At 38.3% G+C, this 24834-nt stretch overlaps 1 protein-coding gene across 14 annotated transcripts in view; it reads right to left on the bottom strand.

The window, feature by feature from the left end:
• Positions 1-494: 494 nt before the first annotated feature.
• Positions 495-24834, bottom strand: part of ARHGAP24 (Rho GTPase activating protein 24) — a 472122-nt gene continuing 447782 nt past the window's right edge. For all 14 annotated transcript variants that reach the window (XM_036338571.1, XM_036338610.1, XM_036338582.1 and 11 more), the window contains 5 exons: positions 23885-24017; positions 21505-21578; positions 19146-19267; positions 9247-10324; positions 495-2247 (listed from right to left, as the gene is read on the bottom strand). In XM_036338571.1, coding sequence (XP_036194464.1) covers positions 2004-2247; positions 9247-10324; positions 19146-19267; positions 21505-21578; positions 23885-24017 — 1651 coding nt within the window. In that variant the 3' untranslated portion in view covers positions 495-2003. The remainder of the gene's footprint in view (positions 2248-9246; positions 10325-19145; positions 19268-21504; positions 21579-23884; positions 24018-24834) is intronic.

Here is a 24834-nt window from a genome sequence, read left to right as displayed (position 1 = left end):
ATAGAAACTCAGTATCCATTGATTAGAGGTCATCATCATCAAAATCAAGAATTAAAATTAATAACAGCATCCCTCATAATTTTTTGCTAACTCTCCAAATGTTGCTAACTCTCTGTGCTGGCACTCTATAACATAAAGGGTGGAGAGTGAGAGATTTAAAATCACTAAGATATAATTCTGGTATTTAATTTTTTAATCTTCATCCAAGGATACTTTTTCCATTGATTTTTTAAAAGAAAGAGTGGAGGAGAGGGTAGGGGGGAGAGAGAGAAACATCGATGGGTTTCTCCTATTGATTGGTTGCCTCCTGCACACACTCTGACCATGACCAGCATTTGTATGTACACAGTGGTTGATACTAAAGGACCACATAAGCTTGATCCTTGAAGGGCTGTAAACAAAAGCAGCACAGCGACAAGAATGAATGCTGTCCAGCTACTCTCCCCTTTGAAAAAAAGAAACACACACAAACATAGAACCTTCAAACACACAAATCCCATAAACTCAAGTGGTGTTTATTTCCAATTATGCTTTAAAGGTGACTTTCTGTTTTCCTTTGAGAAAGATATATTTGTTTGGCTTCATAAAAGCATTGCCATATTGATGTGTGAAGAACTGTTCTCTCCAAATTCTCACTCTTGAGAAACATGAGATTCTCTAGAAAGTTATCATTACTAATGTTCACAAATTCATCAAAATTGGACCTTGAAGCATTCTCATTTGAAAATGACTGTGAATTACTATGTTTCCAACAGGGAAAAACAATACTGTGAAAATCAGAAGCAAAATTGTTAGTTCATTTCTTCTGTCTCCTCCTCTTTCTGGTCCCCTTTCCCTCCATCACCTCTCTCTCGCTCCAAAATGCCTTTGCCCTCTGTGTCCTTCAGAGAGAATCCCAGGTGACAACAGAACAGTGAGCCTAACTGAGAGGAGAATGTCACTTTGTGGTACACACTCTAGTGGTTTAACTGAGAGGGACACAGAACTACTGTTTCACTGAGGGTGACAAGCCCCAAAGTGCAGTTACCTGGGGAGGGGGGGGGAGGTCTGAGTGAAAGGCAGGTGCTCAGAAAATGGCATTGCAGGGGTGGGGCAAGCGGTGTAAGCCTTTTTCCTAACTCTCAAAGGGCAGGAAGAATTTCTCAGGTAACCGTCCAGCAGTTACAGACTCAGGCCAGAATGACAGAGTAACTCAAGGCATGACTGGTTAAATGTTTTTCTTTCCCATTTTGCCCCTCTAAGGTGCATCCTGCGTAGCAGACAGGCATCTGTGGACCTGACCAGGCAGACCAGGGGGCTGGAAAAAGGGACTTTTTTCCACATCCAACATGTCCTGTGCCAAATCATCACAAAGCAAACTGAGCAGTGTCAAGGGAAGAATTTACAGAGCAGTTCAAAGGTTCCTGGTGATGCCACCGTATTTCATAGAATGATTTACATTTCTTTTTTTGGTCATGGTAAGGTCTATTGGCACAAACAGCACAGCCACAAAGTATTCTTTTGCTTTTAATAACTCATCTTATATATATACTTATATATTTTTATATATCTGCTTATCTTCATTTCCTCAGCAAAAAAAGGGAAATAAAAATATTGATCTATAAAATAAGCTGATGATAACACAATGCCAAAAATAGCTTATGTTAAGTGCAAGGGGTGAAGCTTGAAAGCAAGCTAAATTGCAACAACATATTGAATTAACATTTTAAATACAAGACTTGCAATAAAATAATTCTTGAGATATGCTTCTCATTTTTAGTTTACTTTTCAAAAAACTACTCTATATACACATATCCAGTTGTAACACTTGACAGTAGCATATGGGGCGTGATATAACTTTGGTACACATTGCAGATATGGATGGGTAATGTCTGTAAATGATACTCCTTCCCCAGTTAGAACACTGTACAGCCAGGTGACCTGTCACCTGGTCCCACGTAATCCTCCCACAGGAACCCCAAAGTCCTTCCCAGATCCACCAGAGACAGCGGGAGGCAGCCGGCTCACTGGATCCATATCGTGTTTCCTCGCTCGGTTCTCCTGGGTTCCACCGTCAGCTCCCCAAATGTGGAGAAAAACTGCTCCATTTCTTTCTGGAGCATGTCATTTCTTTTCTCAGCGTCTTCTTTCGCTCGCTCTGCGTTCCGCATTTTGATTTCTATCATTGTGAACTTTTTCCTCTCCTGATCCAGTTCATCATGGAGGTTCATCATTTCGGTTTCCAACGTCAAGTTTCGCTGCTCTAAGCTACAAGGGGTTGGGGAGAAAATCAAAGATAAAGTGATTTTATTCACATGCAATAGGACAGGGATACAAATATTATCTAAACTCTGTCTCTGCAAAGCTTAGGAAATTGGGGTGAGCCCTTTTAAATCAGCGAGGGAAGGTCCAGTGATTTTAAAGGTTTTTGTTGTTGCTTTAGTATTTGCTAAGATGATTTGCTATCATGTTAACAAGATACCCCAAGACCTCTCTCAGAAGCACTTAGTTGTCATTTGAAAGTGAATGTATAAATGTCAGCACAGAGGAGTCAGAAAATGTCACACAGCACAGAACGGCAGAAGCAGAAGGCAGCCCAAACCACAAGGCTTCCTGGATCCTTATTGCAAATTGGGCTGTACTAAGAGAAAGGGGGAAAGCCCAGTAAAGATGGAAGAAAAGGGGAGCAATCCTATTGGGTTTCTATGAGAGAAAAAATGATAGTAAAAATATCATTGTTAGATAAAGTCCACTGCTAAGAATGAACTTTCTGAGACATAGGAATCTTATAAAAGTGGTACCAAAGCTAACGTACATGCAGAAGAGTGGAGATAACTTGTGGTGAATAAGTAATCCACCTGACATTTTGTGACAGTGGAGTCCACCCAAGTAACCTGCTATCCCTAATCTCACTGCTTTCCAAGTTAATGTATCTTAGGATCTCTAGATTTATATTTCTATAGATTGATAGCTGTATTGTTTTGGATAATTGTATGATTTTAGATAACTTTCTTGAAAACAGTTTTCTCCATAATCACTAAGTTCCAAAACATAATTTGTTGTTGTTCAAAGAGGAGTATTAAGCACTTGTTTATTATATGATGAATCTTAATAATAGTTTACTTTTTTGTGTATCCTTTTCTGAGCTAATATCCCTGGGATATGTTTAAAGTTACCATACCACTAAAATTTGAATTTCAGAAACCTGATTATCTTAATAATAATTGTTTATTATTTAAATCTCAATTGTTTTTGTTTTATCATGTCTCATATGTTGATATTTCATCCAGATAATAATAATGACACTTAAAAATAAACTTGTTCTTCTTTTGAAAGTATGAGAATATTTCATATTCTCTAATCAGAAGGCTGTTTTGATCATATGATCACATTTTTTATATGACAACCTGGCAGTGTGCTGTTTGCAACCCAGAATTAGTCTACAATACATTCTCTTTTCTTTTTAAATCTATTTATTTTAGAAATAAAAATACTAAAAAGAGACTCAAGCATAAATACCAACGAAAACAATCCTTTAAACAATACTGATGCATTATACGTATGAAACTAGTATGAAACTTCCAGGACTCTAACAGCGTGAGTGGAATACAGATGGGAACCCCCCCACTACAGACACAGAGTGATGCTGGAAAAATACATAAAAACTTTAAAAATACATAGCAAAGTTAAAAGAAATAAAAAAAGCGTGTTCAAGTATCATAACCGAGAAAGATACTCCAATTTAGAACAGTAAGTGGAAGCACACAAAGGGTATTGATCCTGGATAGAGGTCTGAGGCGGGAGCTAGTTTTTATTTTTCACATGGGGGAGAAGAGGTCTCTGGTATAAGAGAGGAAGAAAACGGAGAGATTCAGCTGAGAGCTTATAGTATTAATTGTCTTTATACAAAAGGGACCACACTCTATTCATGGGATGAGTGAAGTGTCAGAATTAAATCAGCAAAAGAAAAAAATCAGTGTTAAGGAATACATTTTTGGACATGTCTCCTTGGGCAAAGGCAACAAAAGCAAAATGTAACTACATTAAACTTAAAAGACCCTAGCTGGCTTGGCTCAGTGGATAGAGCATCAGCCTGCGGAGTGAAGGGTCCCAGGTCCGACTCCGGCCAAGGGCACATGACTGGGTTGCGGGCTTGATCCCCAGCAGGGGGTGTGCAGGAGGCAACCGATCAATGATTCTCTCTCATCATTGGTGTTTCTATCTCTCTCTCCCTCTCCCTTCCTCTCTGAAATCAATAAATAAATATATTTAAAAAAAAACATAAAATGTTTTGCAAAGTGAAGAAAGACATTAATAAGAAAGACAACCCACTGAATGGGAGAAATATTTGCAAATGATACATCTGGCAAGTGGTGAATATCTAAAATATACCAAAAACTCATATAATTCAACATCAGAAAAGCAATAATCCGATTAAAAAATGGGCAGAGAACCTAAATAAACATTTCTCCAAAGAAGACATATAGGTGGCCAACAAATACCTGAAAAGATGCTCAACATCACTGATCATCAGGGAAATGCAAATCAAAAGCACAATGAGGTATCACCTCACACCTACAAAAGGCTACCATCAAAAAGACAACAAATAGCAAGTGTTGGCAAGGGTGTATAGGAGGGAACTCTCATGCATTGTTGGTGGGATTAGGTACAGCCACTATGGTAAAGAGTATGGAAATTCCTCAAAAAATTAAAAACAGAATTACTGTATGATACAGCATTCAATCTCTGAGTATTTATCTTAAGAAAAAAACCCAATAATTTAAATGATATATACACCTTATATTCACTGCAGCTTTATTTACAATAGCCAAGATATGGAAGCAATATAGGTGTCCATCAATAGATGAATTAATAAAGAATTGGTACATATATACAATGAAATATGACTCGGCCATAAAAAAAGATTGAAGTGGTACATATATACAATGGAATATGACTCAGCCATAAAAAAAGATTGAAATCTTGCCATTTGCAACAACATGGATGGACCTAGAGAATGTCATGTTAAATGAAATAAGCCATAGAAAGATAAGCCATATGATTCTAATTATGGAATCTAAAAAACAAGTCCAGTCGGTGTGGCACAATGGTTGAGCATCAACCTATGAACCAGGAGTCACAGTTTGATTCCCAGTCAGGGCACATGCCTGGGTTGTGGGCTCAATCTCCAGTAGGGGGTGCAGGAGACAGCTGATCAATGATTATCTCATTGATGTTTCTATCTCTCTCTCCCTTGCCCTTCCTCTCTGAAATCAATAAAAATATATTTAAAAAACACAACACAATTGAAAAAAAAACACAAAATGAAACAGAAGCCAACTCATAGGTACAGAAAACAAACTGATGGTTTTCTGAGGAGTGGAGGGTGGGAAGTGGGAGAAAAAGAGGAAGAGGATTTAAAAGTACAAACTTTCAGTTATAAAATAAGTTACAGAGGTGGAAGTAAAGCAAAGGAAATAGAGTTACTCTACATATATAAAAGGCTAAGTGACCGTCCAACCATCTGGTACCTATGATGTGCACTGACCACCAGGGGGCAGATGCTCAATGCAGAAGCTGCTGAGCTGCAGTGACTTGGCAGCAGCGGTTCTCGGGTGATGCACCTCTGAACTAGAGAGGAGGGAGCCCGATTCCTTGCAGGGCTGCGTGTTGCCACCTTCTGCCATAGGTTATGTTCCTGGGGTATTGTCGGCCCCAAATCTGGTTAACTGCCAAACTGGGGTGACCGCAGCTGCCCTTCGAGCCGCGGCCCTGGGAAGGGACTGTGGTAGGTTGACTCCAGGGCGTGTCCGGTTGTCTGGCACAGTCCCGCCCTACCAGCCACCCTCTAATTAATTTCCTTTCAATGTGCATGAATTTGTGCACTGGGCCACTAATAATATTAAAATAACTATGTATTGTGACAGATGGTTGCTAGACTTATTGTGGTGATCACTTAGTAAAGTATATAAATGTTGGATCACTGTGTTGTACACCTGAAGCTAATATAATATTGTATATCTACTATAATTAAAAATAGATCTTAAAAAAGAAAAACAAATCAGTAAACAGGAAAACAGGTCTGGGAAAATTGTCCAGAATGCCTCACAGAGAAAGATAGAAATTTAATGTGAGAAAGAGAAGTTAACAGAGATGGAGAATGGATTAAGAAGGCCCAACATACTTGAATAAGGGCTGTAGAAACAGAAAGTTGAGAAAATGGGGAAGATGAAATAAAAAGATGATAGATAAAAATATTCTAGAATTGAAAAGTATATGTTCTCAGACCAAATAAAATTTGAAAGTTAATGGTAAAAATAGCAGAAAGTTACTAATCAAAATAAAAAATGGTATAGCAATGCTAATATCAGAAAAAATAAACTTGTAGGAAAAATACATTATTACAACTAAAGATGACCATTACTCAATGATATCAATTCATCAGAAATATATAAACAATTCTGAACTTTTATTCACCTAGCAGTGTAGCCTCAAATAAGTCAATATAAGATGTAACAGAGTTATAAGGAGACATTGATAAATCCGTAAAAATTAGGAGAGTTTAAGTTACCTTTGTTAGAAGTTATAGATCTATCTGATAAAAATGAGGAAAAATGTAAAATATTTAAGCAGCTTGATTAACAGGCTTGCTCTATGGTCATATATAAAATCCCAAACCAATCATAAAACAATCATTTTTACAAGACCAAATAATTGATATCATAAAAATAAATTTCTCTGACTATAATACAATAAAGGAAATGGGGGGTGGGGGTGGAGAATACTAAACTCACATGTTTAAAAACTAAAAAACATATCAATAATTGATAAAGTATGATCCAGCTATCTTATCTATCATCTGTTGAGCTATTCAGGTATGTAGTATGTACATACATATGAATCATCTATCTAACCTCAATATTTGTGGGTGGAGCTAAAAAAATTTGAAAGCGAAATGTGTAAGTCTAAGCAGGAATTTCTGTGGTTTGGGCATGTGGCAGCTCCTCTGCCCTACCTCTTTGTGAGCCCCTCCCTTGCCTGTCAGGTGGTAGGAATGCTACAGTGAGAGGGCCCAGTGAGATGGCACTCTATTGAAAAGTTCTATTATTTTATCAAAGTCTCTGAAATGCACCATAGACTCAGAACATGAATGTATCACCAATGTCGTCAAAAAGGAATATGTTCATCTGCAGCCATTCACAATGATAACTTATTTCCAGGATGGAGATAACAGTTGAAACTTGCATTAGGATGAATGCAAGCTTCAGCTGTTATCTCCTTTCCCAGTGCTAAGTGCTCATTTATCACCACGCACCGGCAGCAGTTCAGAGTTCTGGTAGCCAGTGCTTCTAAACATCACAGTTAGAAAGAGGAGTAACCTGAAAGATGTTGCTGCCTTTTTCTTCTTATTTAAACTTCCCGTCACTCGGCATTCCGGAGAGAAATTCAAATCAACTTTCCATTCAGCGAAGTTTACAAAAACAACTTTTGAAAGTAATTTTTCAACCTAACATATAAATAGCATTTTATTCTATATTTACTCCACCACAGCTCTTGAAAATAAGTACCTTTGGGCCTGATGATTGATAAATGGATGGGAAATGGTAAAATAAAGTCGTTTATATATGTAAAAGAAACCCTGTGGGGTGTGGAGACATGGAAGCAGTTGAAGCAGGACAAAGACTGATGTGCACAAATGATAAGGGTCTTAGAGCCCCCACAAGGGGAGAGGTCCGCCCAACACACAGCCTGAGCCTGGGAGTGAGACCACTAGAGGGGCTCCCTCACACTGAACCGAGCCTCAGGCCTTCTCCTGACGGGAGCTCAGTGTCCTTTGCCCTATACAATGCTGAAAGGAGAACATAAAAACAATCAGTTTTGCCTGGCCGGTGTGCTCAGTGGTTGAGCATGGTCCCAAGCACCAGGTCACCGGTTCAATTCCCTATCAGGGCACATGCCCGAGTTACGGGTTGGATCCCCAGTAGAGGGTGTGCAGGAGGATGTTTCTCTCTCATTGATGTTTCTCTCCCTCCCACTCTCCCTTCCTCTCTCTAAAAGCAAAACAAAAACAACAACCAAAAAAACCACACATGCAAACAAACAAAAAAAAAACAGTTTTGCCATTTCCGTGACCTCAGTGACGTGTGAATGTGGTGACTTTCAGGACGAGATTATATCTGTGAGCCCTGGGCTCCATTCTCCATGGCTTATCTGACAGTCAGGGCCCTGTGAACTCAGGACCCTCAGACAATGCCCCTTTATCTTGCCTGGGTTGCGTTCCTGGAGAAGTTGCTAAGCAAACTTCTTCCTGCCTTGGCTATCTGATGAGAAGATGTGAAAGGATATAAATCGGGGTTTAGCATAGCTGTTTCCTTATAAATCATAGTTTTTGCTTTCCATTTAGGCTATAATTTTCCTTGTTTATATGAATATACTTCATGTCAACACCTTTCTCAAAAACCTTCATGGATTCTAATCTCAGAGTAAAAGCTAAAGACTTAATCTGACCCCCAAGCTCCTATCACCTGTTCCCTGTTCCCTCGATGAGCTCCTTGCCCAGCCCATCTCACAGCATTTCCACCTGCTCCTCTCCTAGGTGTCTGCACAGCTTCCCCTTTAACCTGCCATAAGGCCCTGCACTTAAAATTGCACTTAAAAATACTCTTCCCCCTCTTCCCAGTTTTACTTAGCATAGGGACCTATTTTACTTATTTATCTGTCTTCTCTCGTACAACGGAGGCATGTTCCATGAGGACTGAGTTTATATACTAGTCTGTTTTATTGACTGCTAAATTCGCAGGGCCTGAAATTGAGCTTGGCGGATAGCAGACACTCTCTGAGCTTTCACCAATCAAAAGAATAATAAAAAAGGTCTGGTGATTTTTACAACTTTACCCCCATTCCATCCTTTTCTGGTCAGTGAAAACAGGCTCCTTACCCTCCATTCATTCCCCTCTCAGCTCCTCTCTAACCAGCCTCTAGCACAGACCCTCACAGCATTATTGGGCACCTCTGCTGTGCAGGAGCAAGGCTCAATGGCTTCTTACATGCTTTCGAGGGAAACACTACTAGCATTTAAACTTTTCACGTGAAGAAACCCAGGCTCACGAGAGGTAACGTTAACTTCCCCGAAGCCTCCAGTTTACAAATGGTGAAGCCAGGACTTGAACAGGGGGCTCTGGCTCTGGAACGAACATATTTAACCCCCTGTGTGAGTGTGACCAGTAGGAGGCTCTCTGGCAGTTATGAGCTCCAGATTCTCCTCACCTCTTTATCTTGGACTCATACTCTAGCTTCTGCTTGGTCATTTCCTGCTTCAGGCTGGACACTAAACTGTGCAGTGCACTGTGGTTGCTGCTGGCGTTGCCCACAAACGTCTCGCTGTTGTCGCTGCTGCTGGTGGCACGACTACTTCGACCTCCCACACTCCTCCGGTCACTTTTGTTTTCATAGTCCCCAGGGTGGGAAAGATCGTCCTGCGGGGGCCCATCCAGAACAGGGTCCTCAAAGTTCCCACCATAAAAGTCTTGTTCCGGACAGGTGGTGGTGGAGGAGCGGCAGGAGTTGGAGTTCTCAGGGAGGGAGATTTCACAGGAGGACGTGGACCAGGTGGCACTGTCAACGCTCTGTTTGTCATCAAAGTTCATCATGGAGAACTGCTGATGGACGTTGTCATAGGTGGAGAGCCTGTTGTGCTGGCCTGACTCTCCTGTTTGCTCTTTCTGCTTGTTATCTCTCAGGGTCACGTAGCCATTGGGCAGCCAGGACATGCCGCGGCTGTTCATGGGGTTCCCGAGCGAGTCGGTGTTTAAAACGCCCATGCGCACTGTTCCGTTCTGTACACTGTGGGTGCCCATTTTGGTGCCAGAGCTCTTCAGTGATGAGGTCCTTCTGGCCTGTAAGCTCCCATTGGGGGTGGTTTGGGTTTTCTCAAGACCTTCTGCATTGCTGCTGCTGAAGGACCCGTTGGTGACAATCCCGCTGCCCTTATTGAAGGCGGGGTTCTTTTTGACCAGAAGAGGGGGGCTCCTAGAGACATCCGGCTTGTGAACACTGTTCCGTGGGCTGTTGGTTTTGCTGCCTGACAGGGCTGTGGGGGAGCCATTATCTACGCTGCTTCTCTGGGGAGATTCGGACTTCTCCCAAGAGCACTGCCGAACAGGACTGTCCTTGGTATTGTTGTTCTCTTTGTTCTGTAGCTGACCCACGCAGGCTTTCTTCTGAACTTCATTGTTGTTGTTGCTCATTCCGTCTTGGGGCTTGCTTTGCAGTTCTGAGTCTTTGGGGAAAAGGCGATCGTGTTTGCTAATCATCACTGACATCAATTGCTGGACCACCACAGTGCCTAGAATTGCAGAGAAAACAAAGTCACATGAGTGAAATAGTTTTCATTTATTTCCCATTTTGAAAGTGATCCTTAAAGGACCACATTCAGGTGAACATTCAACATTATTATCAGCAGTGCTGAACTATATTCTTAATGATGATAATGGCAAACAGAAACTAAAATTTCTTGAGCATACACCATGAACTCTACCAAGCACTTAAACTTTTGTTACAGCAAGTAAAATAACTCAAAAAAATGAATAGAAAAATTGATCTATTATCAAAAGCAGTAATTTATTTAAAAATTAATGGGTTTACCAGTTAATGGTATACTAGTATTGGCTGAAATTCCAAATAGATTTTTACATATTTCTCACTGATTTACAATCTGGACTCCAATCCCTTAAAACTGGCTGTCACCATAAACCAGGCTTCTAAAGTAGTTTCCTTACTTGGGGGCCATAATTTCCCTAAGAATCTTCTTAAGTATTAATGTTATTCATGTACCCACAATAAAGCAGTTTAGGCTACTGCAGACATCAGTCATCTTTGCTTTGGTTTGAACTGTATCAATTTGATGTGTTAACTCGGTTTATATCATGTTGATGAAAGTTTGTAAGAGTAATGTCTGATAAGTACATATAGGGAATTTATTTATTTATTTATTTATTTATTTATTTATTTATTTATTTAAATATATTTCATTGATTTTTTACAGAGAGGAAGGAAGAGGGATAGAGAGTTAGAAACATCAATGAGAGAGAAACATCGATCAGCTGCTTCTTGCACCCCCCCCACTGGGGATGTGCCCACAACCAAGGTACATGCCCTTGACCAGAATCAAACCTGGGACCTTCCAGTCCACAGGCCGACACTCCATCCACTGAGCCAAACCGGCTAGGGCAAGGAATGAATTTAAATTTTAGTTAGTAAATGTGGTTTCTACATAAAATAAAACATGAGATCTGGTGAGGAAAATGATGAGAAGGACTTTAGACAATGCAGATTTCCACAGAAACAGCTGCTAATTGAGTGGCTGCCAGACTGTACATATCTGACCTGGGAGGAGGCCACTCTTTAGCTTAAAGCAGCACCTAGGCAAGAGTTGACTCTGAGTACAATTCAAATCAAATTTTGCACAGGAAAAATGTGTTATATCTCTTTCTATTCTGCACATTTCTTCTGTGATGATTCAAAACTTATATTTAAAACAAGAATCTGCCATGTGTCAGATCTGGTGCTGGATCAATGTTGCTCAAACACTAATATTTATGCAAATTATTTGGAGATTCTGTCAAAGTGTAGGTATTCGGTGGGGCATACGATTTTACATTGCTAACCAGCTCCCAGAGGACACAGCAATAACAGCATAGGAGCAAGGGCCTCACCTGGAAGCTTCGCAGTTTCAGGACCCACTGAGGGCCTTCTGAAGCAGAATTTGCATTTTGACAATAGCTCCAGATGATTTCTGTGTTAGAGTTTGAGAAACACTGGGCTACATGAAAATGTTTCACTTACAGCATTTAAATTAAGTTTCTCAAAAGATGGTGAGACAGGACTTAACATTTTTCACATGAGAAAACTGGAGCTCAGAGAGGTTAAGCTTTTGCTCAGGGCCATATGGATAGTAAGTGACCTAGATGAACTTTGATGCTTCATCTTCTTACTCCAGATAGTTCTTGTTCTACTATATTTCAGCTGTTGCATTTAAACTGCAGTAACGATAAGTAAACTTGATGTTTTTCTAAATAAACAAAATATAAGATAATTATTAAAGCACCATCAGTTGTTACAGAGTCATGGAAGAAAAAAGCCATCTTTCTTCTTAGTCATATCTGAATTTGTCATCCTACTTCCATGCATGCAGCAGTGACTCTGATGAAAAGACATTGGGAGCGCTAAAATGGCTGTCAACATTATCACTGTCAGGTACTGTGTTTGAAGACACGTCTACTTAGTTCTAGTTTACTATTTGCCCTTAAGACAGGCACACTTTACAATGTTAGCAGGCTCTGGTCTATAGACTCTGCCTAGTGCTTTGGGAAAATTTAGCTTTTTCCTGTCACTGGAATATTAATATTTCAGGCATCCCTGCTTCCCGTCAAAGCTGTGAACTCTGTGGGGCATTTAATTGTAAAGTGACATCCCCTAGGTCTCCATAGTGAGTCTGTGGACAGCAATGCCAAAGTGTACCTGCCACAATTGTAGAGTGAGTGTCAGCGTCCTGGAGATTTAGAAATCCCTTCTACTTGGGGAGGCTTTGCTTTATCTTGTCTCCGGGATAATAAATGGAAATAGTTTCTTGTAAAGGGACTCCCCACTCCCCATATCTTATAGCTATTTAAGACAGACTAGCTTGGTGGTTATGATGAAGTGTACCACTTCCTTCCCTTTATATTTCCTCCTTTCTGTCATTCTCTTCCTTAGAATGCTAATGAGAAACATGAAACCCAAATGAGGTCAGGGTGCTTATAATCACCATTCTGAAGAGTCCAGGCAGACTCAGGAGCCTCACTGTGCTGCACTATCCAGCAATTCCCCGCTCATATCATTTTATACAGTTTGAACAGAAATACTATTTTAGGAATTTTTCCTTCATAAGCATTGGATTCAATTTTCCTTTAAAGTTGCCTTGAAATTTTAAGGAAACTTATGTACACATATATAGTATATATTTAGTATATAGTATGTATTTAGTATATATAATGCATATTATATATACATATCTTTGGCATTATTCTATTAAATGTAGTTTCAATTTATTTAGTTTTGCAAAGAATACCCCCATACATGTCATTTTGCATGTGTGCAGGTATCTGTAAAATACATAGTGATTTTTGACAAATAGTCCAAGAACCACCACATTATCATAATATAGAAAATTCCCTTGTGCCCCTTTGTAGCCAATGTCTTACTCCCAACTTCCACTATGGCAACCACTGATCTGCTTTTTGTTACTAAGTTTTTCTATTTCTAGAATTTCATGTAAATGAGATTATACAGTATGAGGTCTTTCGTGCGCAGGCATTATTCACTTAGCATAATAATTCCGACATTTGTTGTTGCACGTATTGGTAGTTCATTCTTTTTATTGCTGAGTGGTGTTCGACTCCATGGCTGTAGCTCCCAATTAAGACTTTTCATGACCAGAGCATATTAAAGCAACAGGTGAGATTACTTTGCTGCTCCATTTTCCCCCTACTATTTTAAAAACCTACTTGTCCACTTATGCACCTTTCCCTTGCACATATTATTACTGCATTTAGAGAAAATTACTTTTCTCATTGGGTATTAGGTTTCTTAGGGGCAAAAAGAGACCCAGGACTCCTGTTGAAATGGGGTTCTTTGGTGCCCTAGGAGACTCAGAGCTCATGGTTCTGCTTCTCTCTGGAGCAGCTTTGCTCTCCTTTGTTGTCAATACTGGCAGGGGGAGGGGGAAGGTGGACCACGCAATTTTTATAGGACGTCTTCTAAAACAGCAACAATAAGAGTTTAAGCAAAAAGACAAAAAAGTTCACTGACTTCTGGGAAGATGGTGTCAGCATAGTATTGAATCTCCCAAAATCTCCACATAAAAACCGAGCAACTAGTTAGCAAATCCCAACTCGTGGACAACGTTCACAATAAAACTTGGTGGCAAGATATCCTCCCAAACGCCATAAAAGAAATTGCTGCAGACAAGTTCCTGTTGTCACAGACATGCATGGTGTTGGCATCTGTGTGAGAGGAAGCGGGAGGAAGAAATAATGGGCAAGAGAACAGAAAAGCCCCGAAGTATAGGTATTTGCTGCAAAAAGCAAAGGGCTAATTTAAGAAGAGCAGGTGAAACTGGGAGGGAGTGTGCCTAATCCCATAGAGACAATCTCTCACAAGCCTGGGGAAGTGAGAGCCATCTAGCACCTGTGAACTCTCACCACTGGCCGGCCAGAGCTCCTTCCAAACTCCACTTGGGGGGAAATTCTTGCGACTGGAATCAAAATCAAGCAGGGAGGACTAGGACAATAAAGATAGAAGAAAGGGAAGGCTAAGTAAAACCAAGGGTTGGAACTAAACCAGTACATCTTAGAAAGCAAGCTGCCATATTGTAATACTCTGTGAAAAACAGAAGATTTGGCTCTGTGAAATGAGCGAACCTAACATGCACGCTGACCAGATCATTTACACATGCCTGGCTTATGACAACATACATTTGAAAAATTCACTGAGTTATGCAGATCCTCCAGATGTTGGTACCTTTAATTTTGAGTATCAAAGACATTTAATTGTGTCACTATCAACACAATCTCACCAGAAGAATAGCTAAATATTAAGAAGCTGTCAAGCTTAAGGTGTTAGATAAAAGTTTTTTAATTCTTTAAATTTCATCAATGACAACATATTCTGTCAGACATTTTCTTAAAGTAAAAAGATTAACTTAGTTCATTTTTTAGAACCTGTCTGCCAAAAGCTCAAGTCTGCATGACTATAGTTTGTCCATTGTTCTCTCAAGTAAACATGAAGTACCATGGAAAAACAATTAGTGTAGCTCTCAACTCAACTAATCACACAAAGGCATTTCCTTGAACCGATTATTGTATTACCTTAAAAACAGTATGTGGAAGAAGTGCTTTACACATAGAGCTCATCTCTCCACCAGATTGTTCTCAAGGGGGGTAATTGAGTACAGTTAATATGTTCTACTGTCCAACAAGAATATACTTTTTTTTAAAATTTATTGCTTAAAGTATTACAAAGGGTATTACATATGTGTCCATTTTATCCCCCCGCCCTAGACAGTCCCCTAGCCTCCCCTATCCCCCAGTGTCTTATGTCCATTGATTATGCTTATATGCATGCATACAAGTCCTTTAGTTGATCTCTTACCCCCCTACCTCCTGCCCCCCAACCCTCCCCGGCCTTCCCACTGCAGTTTGACAATCTGTTTGAGGCAGCTCTGCCTCTGTATCTATTATTGTTCAAAAGTTTATAATGGTCTCTATTATCCATGAATGAGTGAGATCATGTGGTATTTTTCCTTCATTGACTGGCTTATTTCACTTAGCATAATGCTCTCCAGTTCCATCCATGACGTTGCAAATGGTAAGAGTTCCTTCCTTTTTAGAGCAGCATAGTATTCCATCGTGTAGATGTACCACAGTTTTCTAATCCATTCATCTACTGATGGGCACTTAGGCTGTTTCCAGATCTTAGCTATGGTGAATTGTGCTGCTATGAACATAGGGGTGCATATATCCTTTCTGATTGGTGTTTCTGGTTTCTTGGGATATATTCCTAGAAGTGGGATCACAGGGTCAAATGGGAGTTCCATTTTCAGTTTTTTAAGGAAACTCCATACTGTCTTCCATAGTGGCTGCACCAGTCTGCATTCCCACCAGCAGTGCACAAGTGTTCCTTTTTCTCCACATCCTCTCCAGCACTTGTCGTTTCCAACAAGAATATTCTTAAGTAAAATTTGTATTTTTTCCTGTTGCCAGTGTATGGCAGTGAGAAAAGTAATGTAATGATGCTAGTGGAGTTTGGTACCACTAGCTTGATTCACACTAAGGTAGTTATTTTTTTACATCATTGCTTTTGCACCATCAATGCAAATGTCAACATAGGGAAAGGACAAAAAACACCTTGGTATAACATCTTAGTATTTTTATGAAGATATGAACTTGGAGACCTCCAGAAGGTATCTTAGGGACCCCCAGGTATTCTTGGACCACATTTTGAGAACTACAAGGTTAGAGAGACAATAATGTAAGGACCATTAAATGCATAGTTACCTATAGAACTAAGACTGGATAAGAACTAAAAGAAAGAGAGTATAGTATCTAATGTGTATATGTAGATATAGTATAAATATCTACATATATAAAAGCCTAATATGCAAATTGCCCCCTCGGGATTTCGACCAGGAGACTGGGAGTTCGATCACTCACTATGATGTGTGCTGACCAGCAGGGGGTGACACAGAACAAAGAAAGGCCCCGGTGGCAGCCGGGGAAGGAAGGCCCTGGCCAGCAGCCAGAAGGCCCTGATTGGCCTTGATCGCTGGCCAGGCCTAGGGACCCTACCTGTGCACTAATTTTGTGCACTGGGCCTCTAGTAAAAAAAATAAAAGGAGAATTAGAAGATCATATATAAAAAGTTTTTAAATGTTTGCAATAATCATACTGGTGTTAATAGTATTACTATTGTTATTCTGAGACTATTATGTATTTGATAAGAGGTGGAGCAAATGATTATTGAATTTTGTAATTTCCAATGTCTTTCAGAACCAAGATTCATATTTGGAAGGAGATGAAACTATATCAGGGAAAAGAATAAATTAAAATGCTATAGACATGATTTTGAATTGGAAGTATAGTGTGAACTTGGGAGGCAGTTTGTCTTTAACATGTGTATGTATGTATATTGTATGTGTACTAAGTATGTCTGTAAGTAGCATTTATATCTACTTGCTCTGTCCACTGAAAGGTCTAGAAATGACCAAACCAGTAGCAATGAGCATGACCTGTATTTCGGTCTTGAAGTATCATTTCCCACTAAAAAAATTTTATTGAAAATTGGACTCTTTAGAAATTGGTTGATTCAGGTTTGGGGCAGGAAACATATGAGTCTGGGAAATCTGAAATACTAAAAAGAAAGGAAGCTATGAAAAACTATTCAGGTCTTGTCAAAAGGACTGGAAGACTAGTTGAAGGTGCTTCCACTGGCCAAAGATGGAAAACAATAATTACAAAGAACAATAATTACAATGCATTGACTCATGAAATAGATTTAAATACATGAGTTCATAATTATATTTTACAAATAGTGTTAATAATAACATTTATAATAGGAAGAAGAATAAGAAGGATGAGTAGGAGAACTCACTGTTAGAGAATGTTAAAGAAGCCACAGCTTGATGGACCTGGAGAGTATTATGCTAAGGGAAATAAGCCAGTCAAAGAAAGACAAATACCATGTGACTTCACTTACATGTGGAATCTAATGAACGAAATAATTCAACAATCAAAATAGAAACAGAAGCATAGACACATAGAACAGACTGACAGCTGTCAGGGAGGCAGGAGTAGGGGGCCTGGGTGAAAAAAAGGTAAAGGGATTAAGCAAAAAATAAATATATATACATACATATACACACACACACACACACACACACACACACACACACACACACATAGACACAGGCAACAGTATGGTGATTACCAGAGGGAAAGGGGGTTGGAGGGTAGAAGAGGGCAAAGCAGGATAAATGGGGATGGAAAGAGACTTTACTTTGGACAATGGGCACATGATGCAGTGTGCAGATGATGTTTTGTTGACTTGCACACTTGAAACCTATATGGTTTTTGTTAATAAATTCAGTTAAAAAACAATCTATTTCCTTATTTAAAACCTAATAAAGGGAAAGACCAAGCAGCATTTATCCTGTCTTTTATTTATGAAAGCTACTACTGGGTTACTAAGTAGTAGATGAGGAGAAGAGATTTTACTTATTTATTATTTATTTATAATAAAAGTGTCCCAATTATTAAGTTAAAATATTATGATGCTACAACATGGATGAACATTGAAGACATTAGGCTGACTAAAATAAGCCAGTCACCAAAAGACAAATACTCTGTGAACCCACTTACATGCGGTATCTACAGTAATAAAATTCATGGAAACAGAAAGTAAAATGGGGTTGCCAGGAGTTGAGGCATTATATTTAATGGATACAGAGTTCCAATTTTGCAAGATGAAAAGAGTTGTCGAGGTGGATGGTAGTAACCGTTGCATGACAATATACATGTACACAATACTACTGAATTGTACACCTAAAAATGGTGGCAAATTTTATGTTATGGATATTTTATCATAATTTGTAAAATTGGAAAACAATTATAGAATTATGATATCACCGTTTCAACATCCAGTGAATTAATAGTTTTAAGGATTGCACTAAGATCACACAAAATAAAGATAACCAGATGTTATATAACAAAATCTATAGCCTTGCTAATACTATCAGACATGGCTTTGATCCAGGTTCTAATTTATAGAAAATAGAGGGCAGAGGACTATGCTAAACTGCATTATGAATATGCAATCAACAAAATTAAGACTATGGGAAACTATACAGTTCAGATAACCTAATTTTTCAACAAATTATAGGGATGCTGTATATTATAAGAGACTTAAATATAAATATCAAATAAAAGAATAGTAAAGGGTATGCCAGGCCAGCGTGGCTCAGTGGTTGAGCGTTGACCTATGCACCAGGAGTTGTGGTTCAATTCCTGGCATGCAGGAGGCAGCCAATCAATGATTTTCTCTCATTGTTGATGTTTCTATCTCTCTCTCCCTCTTCCTTCCTCTCTGAAATCAATATATATATATATATATATATATATATATATATATATATATATACACCCCCACACGTAAATAAGTAACATTGTCTTACAGAGGATCATATTTTTCTACCTCTTAAAATCAGTTAAATAAACCAAAATTAATAAAAACATATTACCTTAAAATAGTAACTTGAATTTTCTGAAAATTGCCTTGGACTCAAAAGTGAACTTGAATTTTCTAGTTCTTGCCTAATATTTTACAGATGACTTATAGAAGTTCCATTCATTCTTGTAAGGTTACTGAGGAATCAGTTAGTCAATTATTATGTTTAGTAAACTTAGACAAAACCCTGATTCCCAAAGAGAAGATTTTTTCACTTAAAAAACCTGAGAAAATAAGTGGAATTATTATGGATTTACTTATTTCCCTCATTTGCTCAGTAAGTTCAGGCCAATCAAGAGACAGTGATTTTTTTTTTTTATGATGGTATAAGATAATCATTTACTTACCCTCCATGATAGTCAAAGGATCTTCCATTTTGGGGCGCAGGATATTAGGGCCAAAGACAGTGGCCAAGTTCTGTGCACTCATTTTGTTAACTCCTGAATAGGATTGTACTTCATCCAAGAATCTGTTGGGTGTAAGAATGTGAAGAAAACACGAGGTTAAATTTGCCAATGGAATAAAATGAGTCATCCTATATAATAAAAGGCTAATATACAAATCGACTGAATGGTGGAACGACCGATTGCTATAATGTGCACTGACTACCATGGGGCAGATGCTTACTGCAGGAGCTGCCTCCTGGTGGTCAGTGTGCTCCCACAGGGGGAGCGCCACTCAGCCAGAAGCTGGGCTCACGATTGACGAGCGCAGTGGCAATGGCGGGAGCATCTCTTGCTTCCGCAGCAGTTGGACATCCCCCAAGGGCTCCTGGACTGCAAGAGGGCGCAGGCCAGGCTGAGGGACCCCCCCCAGAGTGCAGTAATTTCATGCACCGGGCTTCTAGTTATAAAATATTTATAAACTCGAGAATGTTAAGCGATGATTATGTAGGTAAAATTATTTAGGAATTCAAACATCTCTTAATCAAATGTGGAGAAAATATGTTGCAAATTATTAAGAATCAGACTTGAGGAATCATATCAGATATCACCCCTGGCCTGGCTTGACTTGGTTTCCTCTGTCAGTTACAGAAACAAGTGTTTGGATAATACTAATATGGACTTAGATTGAAGAATATGAGTTCCCTTCCAAAGCCTCAATAAAGTATTAATTATGTGTATTCAATTTGAGAATTATAAATAAGATCATCTGGTACAATCCCTTATTTCAGAAGGGAAGAATCACCCCTCTTTGTGGAGTAATTTGTGAGCTTTCCATTTATAGTCTGTTAAAAATGAGACCAAACATTGTTAAAATTAAAACCTCATTTCTACTGACATGAAAATTACAAGCAGAAATTGTTTCAATTTATTAGGTGCTAAAGAACAAGAGGCATGAAATCAGCCTTTCCCTGGATGAATTTAGTGGGGAGGGTTGTTTTTGTAGTCTTCCAGCCTTTTTTCATTCCCTCTCCCTTCTTCATTCTGGCAAGAACTTCTGTTTTGCAACCGATAAGACAAAAAAGGAAATGATGAAAAATAAAAGCTAACTTATTTTATGTTATTTAATACATGTTATTATGTGTCAGTCATTGTGCTAACTTGTTAAATTCTCACAGCATCCCTGTGAGGTAAGTACTATCTTTGTCTCCATTTTACAGGTGAGACACACGAAGCACCAGAGGTTAAAAGTCTCTCCCAAGGACACGGGGTTAGTAAGTGGGAGAGCTGAGCTTTGAACCCCGGTGTTCTGACTCTAGAGTTTGTGCTCTTCATTACTACACCAGGACTTTTCAAAAAGGTGCCTATTTCCGCCTGTTATACAGACTAACTATATACAGACTAACTATAATAAAACGGAAGGACAAAAAACGAAACTACCATTTCTTATTTGAAATAGTTGACATTAAAAGTCTGCTTATATGTTTCAAGAGAAGTTAAGTTTTTCCATTGTGACTATAAAGATTTGCAATAGGGTTCTCAAAGCCTTTTTCCCTGTTTACTTAAAGAGAATTTAATATTTTTATTATCCAGTACAGTAGCGGTCATTTCAGATACTCTGCAGTCGTGTCAATCATCAATTTCTTTATTTAAATTTAATAGGTTTTGATTTTATGTTTGGCTTTTTTAAAAAAGGAGCACAGACATGGAGCCTCCCATCCCAGGCTCTAAGTTAAATATGGTCACTGAGAGAGCGTTTTTCCAGGCACAACTATTTTTCTAACAGAGTTGAATTACAAATGTCTTTTCAATGAGTCTGAGGTGGGAGAGGAATTGAAAGAAAATAAAATGCAGTGAGCACTTATTACATATACATTAATTAGTTAAAAATATAATTTAATTTTTAAAACAAATGTGTGAGATGTGTGTTGTTGCTACCATTTTACCGATTAGGACTCTTAGATTCAAAGAGAGTAAGAAATTGCATAAAGATAAGTAAGTAGTCAGTGGTAGAGTCTGGCCTCCCATGCAAACCCTTGTCATGCCAAGGAGCATGTTCCGTCTCATAAACAATAGTACAAGGTACCTGTACAAACTACTTTGACTGAAGTTCAGAGCAACATAGCTTTAATATGTGAAGCTAAGAGAGACTTCAGAAATGACAAATTACAGAATCATGCAATCTTTGAAATCACTTTGTCAAGCCTCTTACTTTTACAAGGCCAACATGCGAGCTCAAAGCAGTAAAATGATTTTATTCACTGTCAAACATAAGTTAGTGTCAGACTAAATATAGTCTGGTTTTGTTTAGGACAATTCTTACCTGCAAATATACTTGAGGAGATTGTAATTGACCACTGGCAAACTCTTCACCTGCTTTGCTAACTCCTTTACACCCTGAGTATAAAGAAAAAGAGAATAAATGTTACCTTTCTAGGTATTGGTCTTGGAATTAAAGCAAATTGGTAAAGGAGACATACAGTGCTGTGTGTGTTTTTTTAAATTAATTTCACATATTATTAGTGTAGGGTCCTGTCCAAAAAACTTGCTACCATCACAGAGAGAATGTTAGAAATATTTTCACGGATGTGAAAAAATTTCAAATATTTCCATAAGTACTATTTGTGGAGAAAAAGATTTAAGAGAAGCCCTTTTAACATTTTAAGCATTTGTTCACTTTCCTGAAAATGGGAGATAGCCGCAATTATAATAAGTCTATTGGGGAGAAAAAGTAGTGTTGATGTATTGAAAGTCCTTCCCATTTTCAGCATGCCCCAAACATAGAGAAACACATGTCTACAGACAAATAAGTCTCTCAAAATTGGTCATGTCTATGGCACATCATTTGGGGTGGGAAGCCTGATCTTCCTGGAAATTTCACAAAGGGATTAAATGCTTTGTTTCTTCTCATTGTAGAACTTCCTCTGAAATATAAATGGCCCCAGAAAAGCATCGGATGATGTAATCTGACTTGTTCTTCTCCCTGTAATGGGCCAGACAGTAAGTATTTTAAGCTTTCTGGGACATATGGTCTCTTTCTCAACTATTCCACTCTTCTGTTTTAGTGCAAAAGCAGCCACAGACAACATTATATAACAAACAGGCAGCAATTTTGACAAGAGTGCCAAGAAAATCCAATAGGAAAAAAGGGATAGTTTCTTCAACAAATGGTGGTGAGACAACTAGATATGCACACGCCAGCGAATGATACTGAATGCTTTCCTCACCCTATAAACACAAATTAACTGAAAGTGGAGCTTACAACTTAAATGTGAGAGCTAAATTTATAAAAGGCTTAGAAGAAAATATGGGAGTAAATCTTGGTGACCTTGGGTTAAACAACGCCTTCTTAGATATTCGAATAAAAGCACAAGTGACAAAAGAAAAATGGATAAATTAGGCTTTATCAACATTAAAAATTTTTGTGCTTCAAAGGATACCAATCAAGAAAATGAAGAGACAAATCATAGAATGGGAGAAAATATTTTCAAATCACAAACCTGATAAGGGACATGTGTCTAAATTATATAAAGAACTCTTACAACTTAATAATAAGATAAATAACTGAAATAAAATGGGGAAATGTCTTGTCTATGATGTTTCTCAAAAAAAAATACACCCATAGTCAATAAGTACATGAAAAGATATTTAAAATCATTAGCCATGAGGGAAATGCAACTCATACCTCAATGATATACCACTTTACACACATTAGAATGGCTATGATAAGAAAGAGAGAGAACAAGTTCTGGCAAAAATGTAGAGGACTTGGGACCTGCACACATTGGAAGTTTACATGGTGAAGCCTCTTCCAAAAATAGTGTTACATATGGCCCAGCAATTCTACCTCCTAGATATATACCCAAGAGAAATGAGAACACATGTTCATAGCAGCATCATTAATAATAGCCAATCAATGGAAATGCTTGTCTTGCAACTGATGAATAAATAAATAATGGAATATTATTTAGAAATAAAATACCAATACACAGTACAATGTAGATGAACCTTGAAAACAGTGAAAGAAACCAGTCACAAAAGACAACATGTTGAATGATGCCATTTATATGAAATGTCCAAAATAGGCGAACTTATAGAGATAGAAAGTTGATTAGTAGTTGCCAAGAGTTGGGAAAGGAGAAGCATGGGGAACAGGTATGAAGTTTATGGGGTGATAAAATGTGCTAACAATCCTACAACTAGATGTTGGTGACGGTAGTAGAACTCTGAGAATATAGTAAAAAGCACTGAATTGTACACTTCAAATGGGTGATTGTATAGTATCTGAATTGTATCTCAATAAAGCTGTTTTTACAAAAACAGGCAGTAGGGAGGATTTCTTAGGAGTCATTGTTTGAGGTGATTTAAGAGGCACAGCATGAAAAAGGAAACTTGAAGTAAGTCATCCACTTTGTTCATAGACTTTTTGGCACCACAATTAACCTTTTAGGGGAGAATAGCGGCAAGGAGTGCTCATTTCATTTATTCGGTCATATTTTTCTTTTTTTTATGAGAGAATGGATTAAAAATGGGACCTGAGTTTTGTATGTGTTAAGTCTAAATGTGTGTGATGTGATGTCAATACACAGAAGAGTGGAACACAATCCAAGAATAGGGCAAAGGAAAGATTACAAATGAAAGACAGAGAACACTGACAAAATCCTCAAACAAAAGCTTTCGTAGAAATAAATGCCGAGACTTACGGCTTCCTCTTCCTTGCTGAGCAGTTTGGCACATGACAAAAAATCTTCATACTTCGCATAAGGAATCACTGGCTCTGGAAGTTCTCGGAGATACAGTTTGAGAAGTGACGCCACCGTGTGCACATCCGTGTTGCTGTGGAGAGAGAAGTGTGAAGATCATCTTTGGACTGAACCTTATAGCATTTTGTTTATTTATTTTTTAATCAAATATATATGTGTGTGTGTCAGAATTATATATGAATTTGCAATGAAATCAGTCAATCCAGCTTTCAAGAAATACATACGTATGTGACGATGCCTACTAGATACTACCACAGGTGGGAAGGAAAGAAACATACATAGAAGGACACTTGCAATTCTCAGTGTGGTTTGAAAGTTCAGCATTTTGCTTTTGTGTGTATTTGATGTTAAGCAAAAGTGTTAACTTTTGAAAACAATGAGTATATACCAGACTTTAAATAAAATGGAACACAATTTACCAAAAAATACCAAATCTACATATGTGTGTACGTGTGTATTTAATGTCAAAATTAATTATTTCTGAATCTTAACTTTATTTCTCAAAATATCTCTCATTCCTGAGAAGACATTGGTGATTGGTTATAGATACCTGAGGCTTGCCATGACATGCTTCAGCTTTTAAGCAGAGCCCATTAGACAGCATGATTGCTTGTCTAATATTCTAAGATAGTTGGGAACCCTTAGAGTCTTTTAGAAAGGAAAGGAAAGTGCTACAAAAATAAACACTGAAAACTTAACATGAAACGCAAATTTTTATTCTCTGCTGAATATTAGAGTGGCAGGATAATTTACTGAAATGTTATTTTATATTTTGTTTTCTGTATTTCCCTATTCCCAGTAAATCCATGAAGATGGCTGACAGCAAAGACAGAAAGAGGAGGGGTTGTCTTTTTCTGTTGTGTTTTTTTTTTTTTTTAATCTGTGGGCAG

This window comes from Myotis myotis, unplaced genomic scaffold, assembly GCF_014108235.1.
Source record: "Myotis myotis isolate mMyoMyo1 unplaced genomic scaffold, mMyoMyo1.p scaffold_m19_p_1, whole genome shotgun sequence".
Classification (NCBI taxonomy): Eukaryota; Metazoa; Chordata; class Mammalia; order Chiroptera; family Vespertilionidae; genus Myotis; species Myotis myotis.
This window is presented reverse-complemented; position numbering and strand designations above follow the sequence as displayed.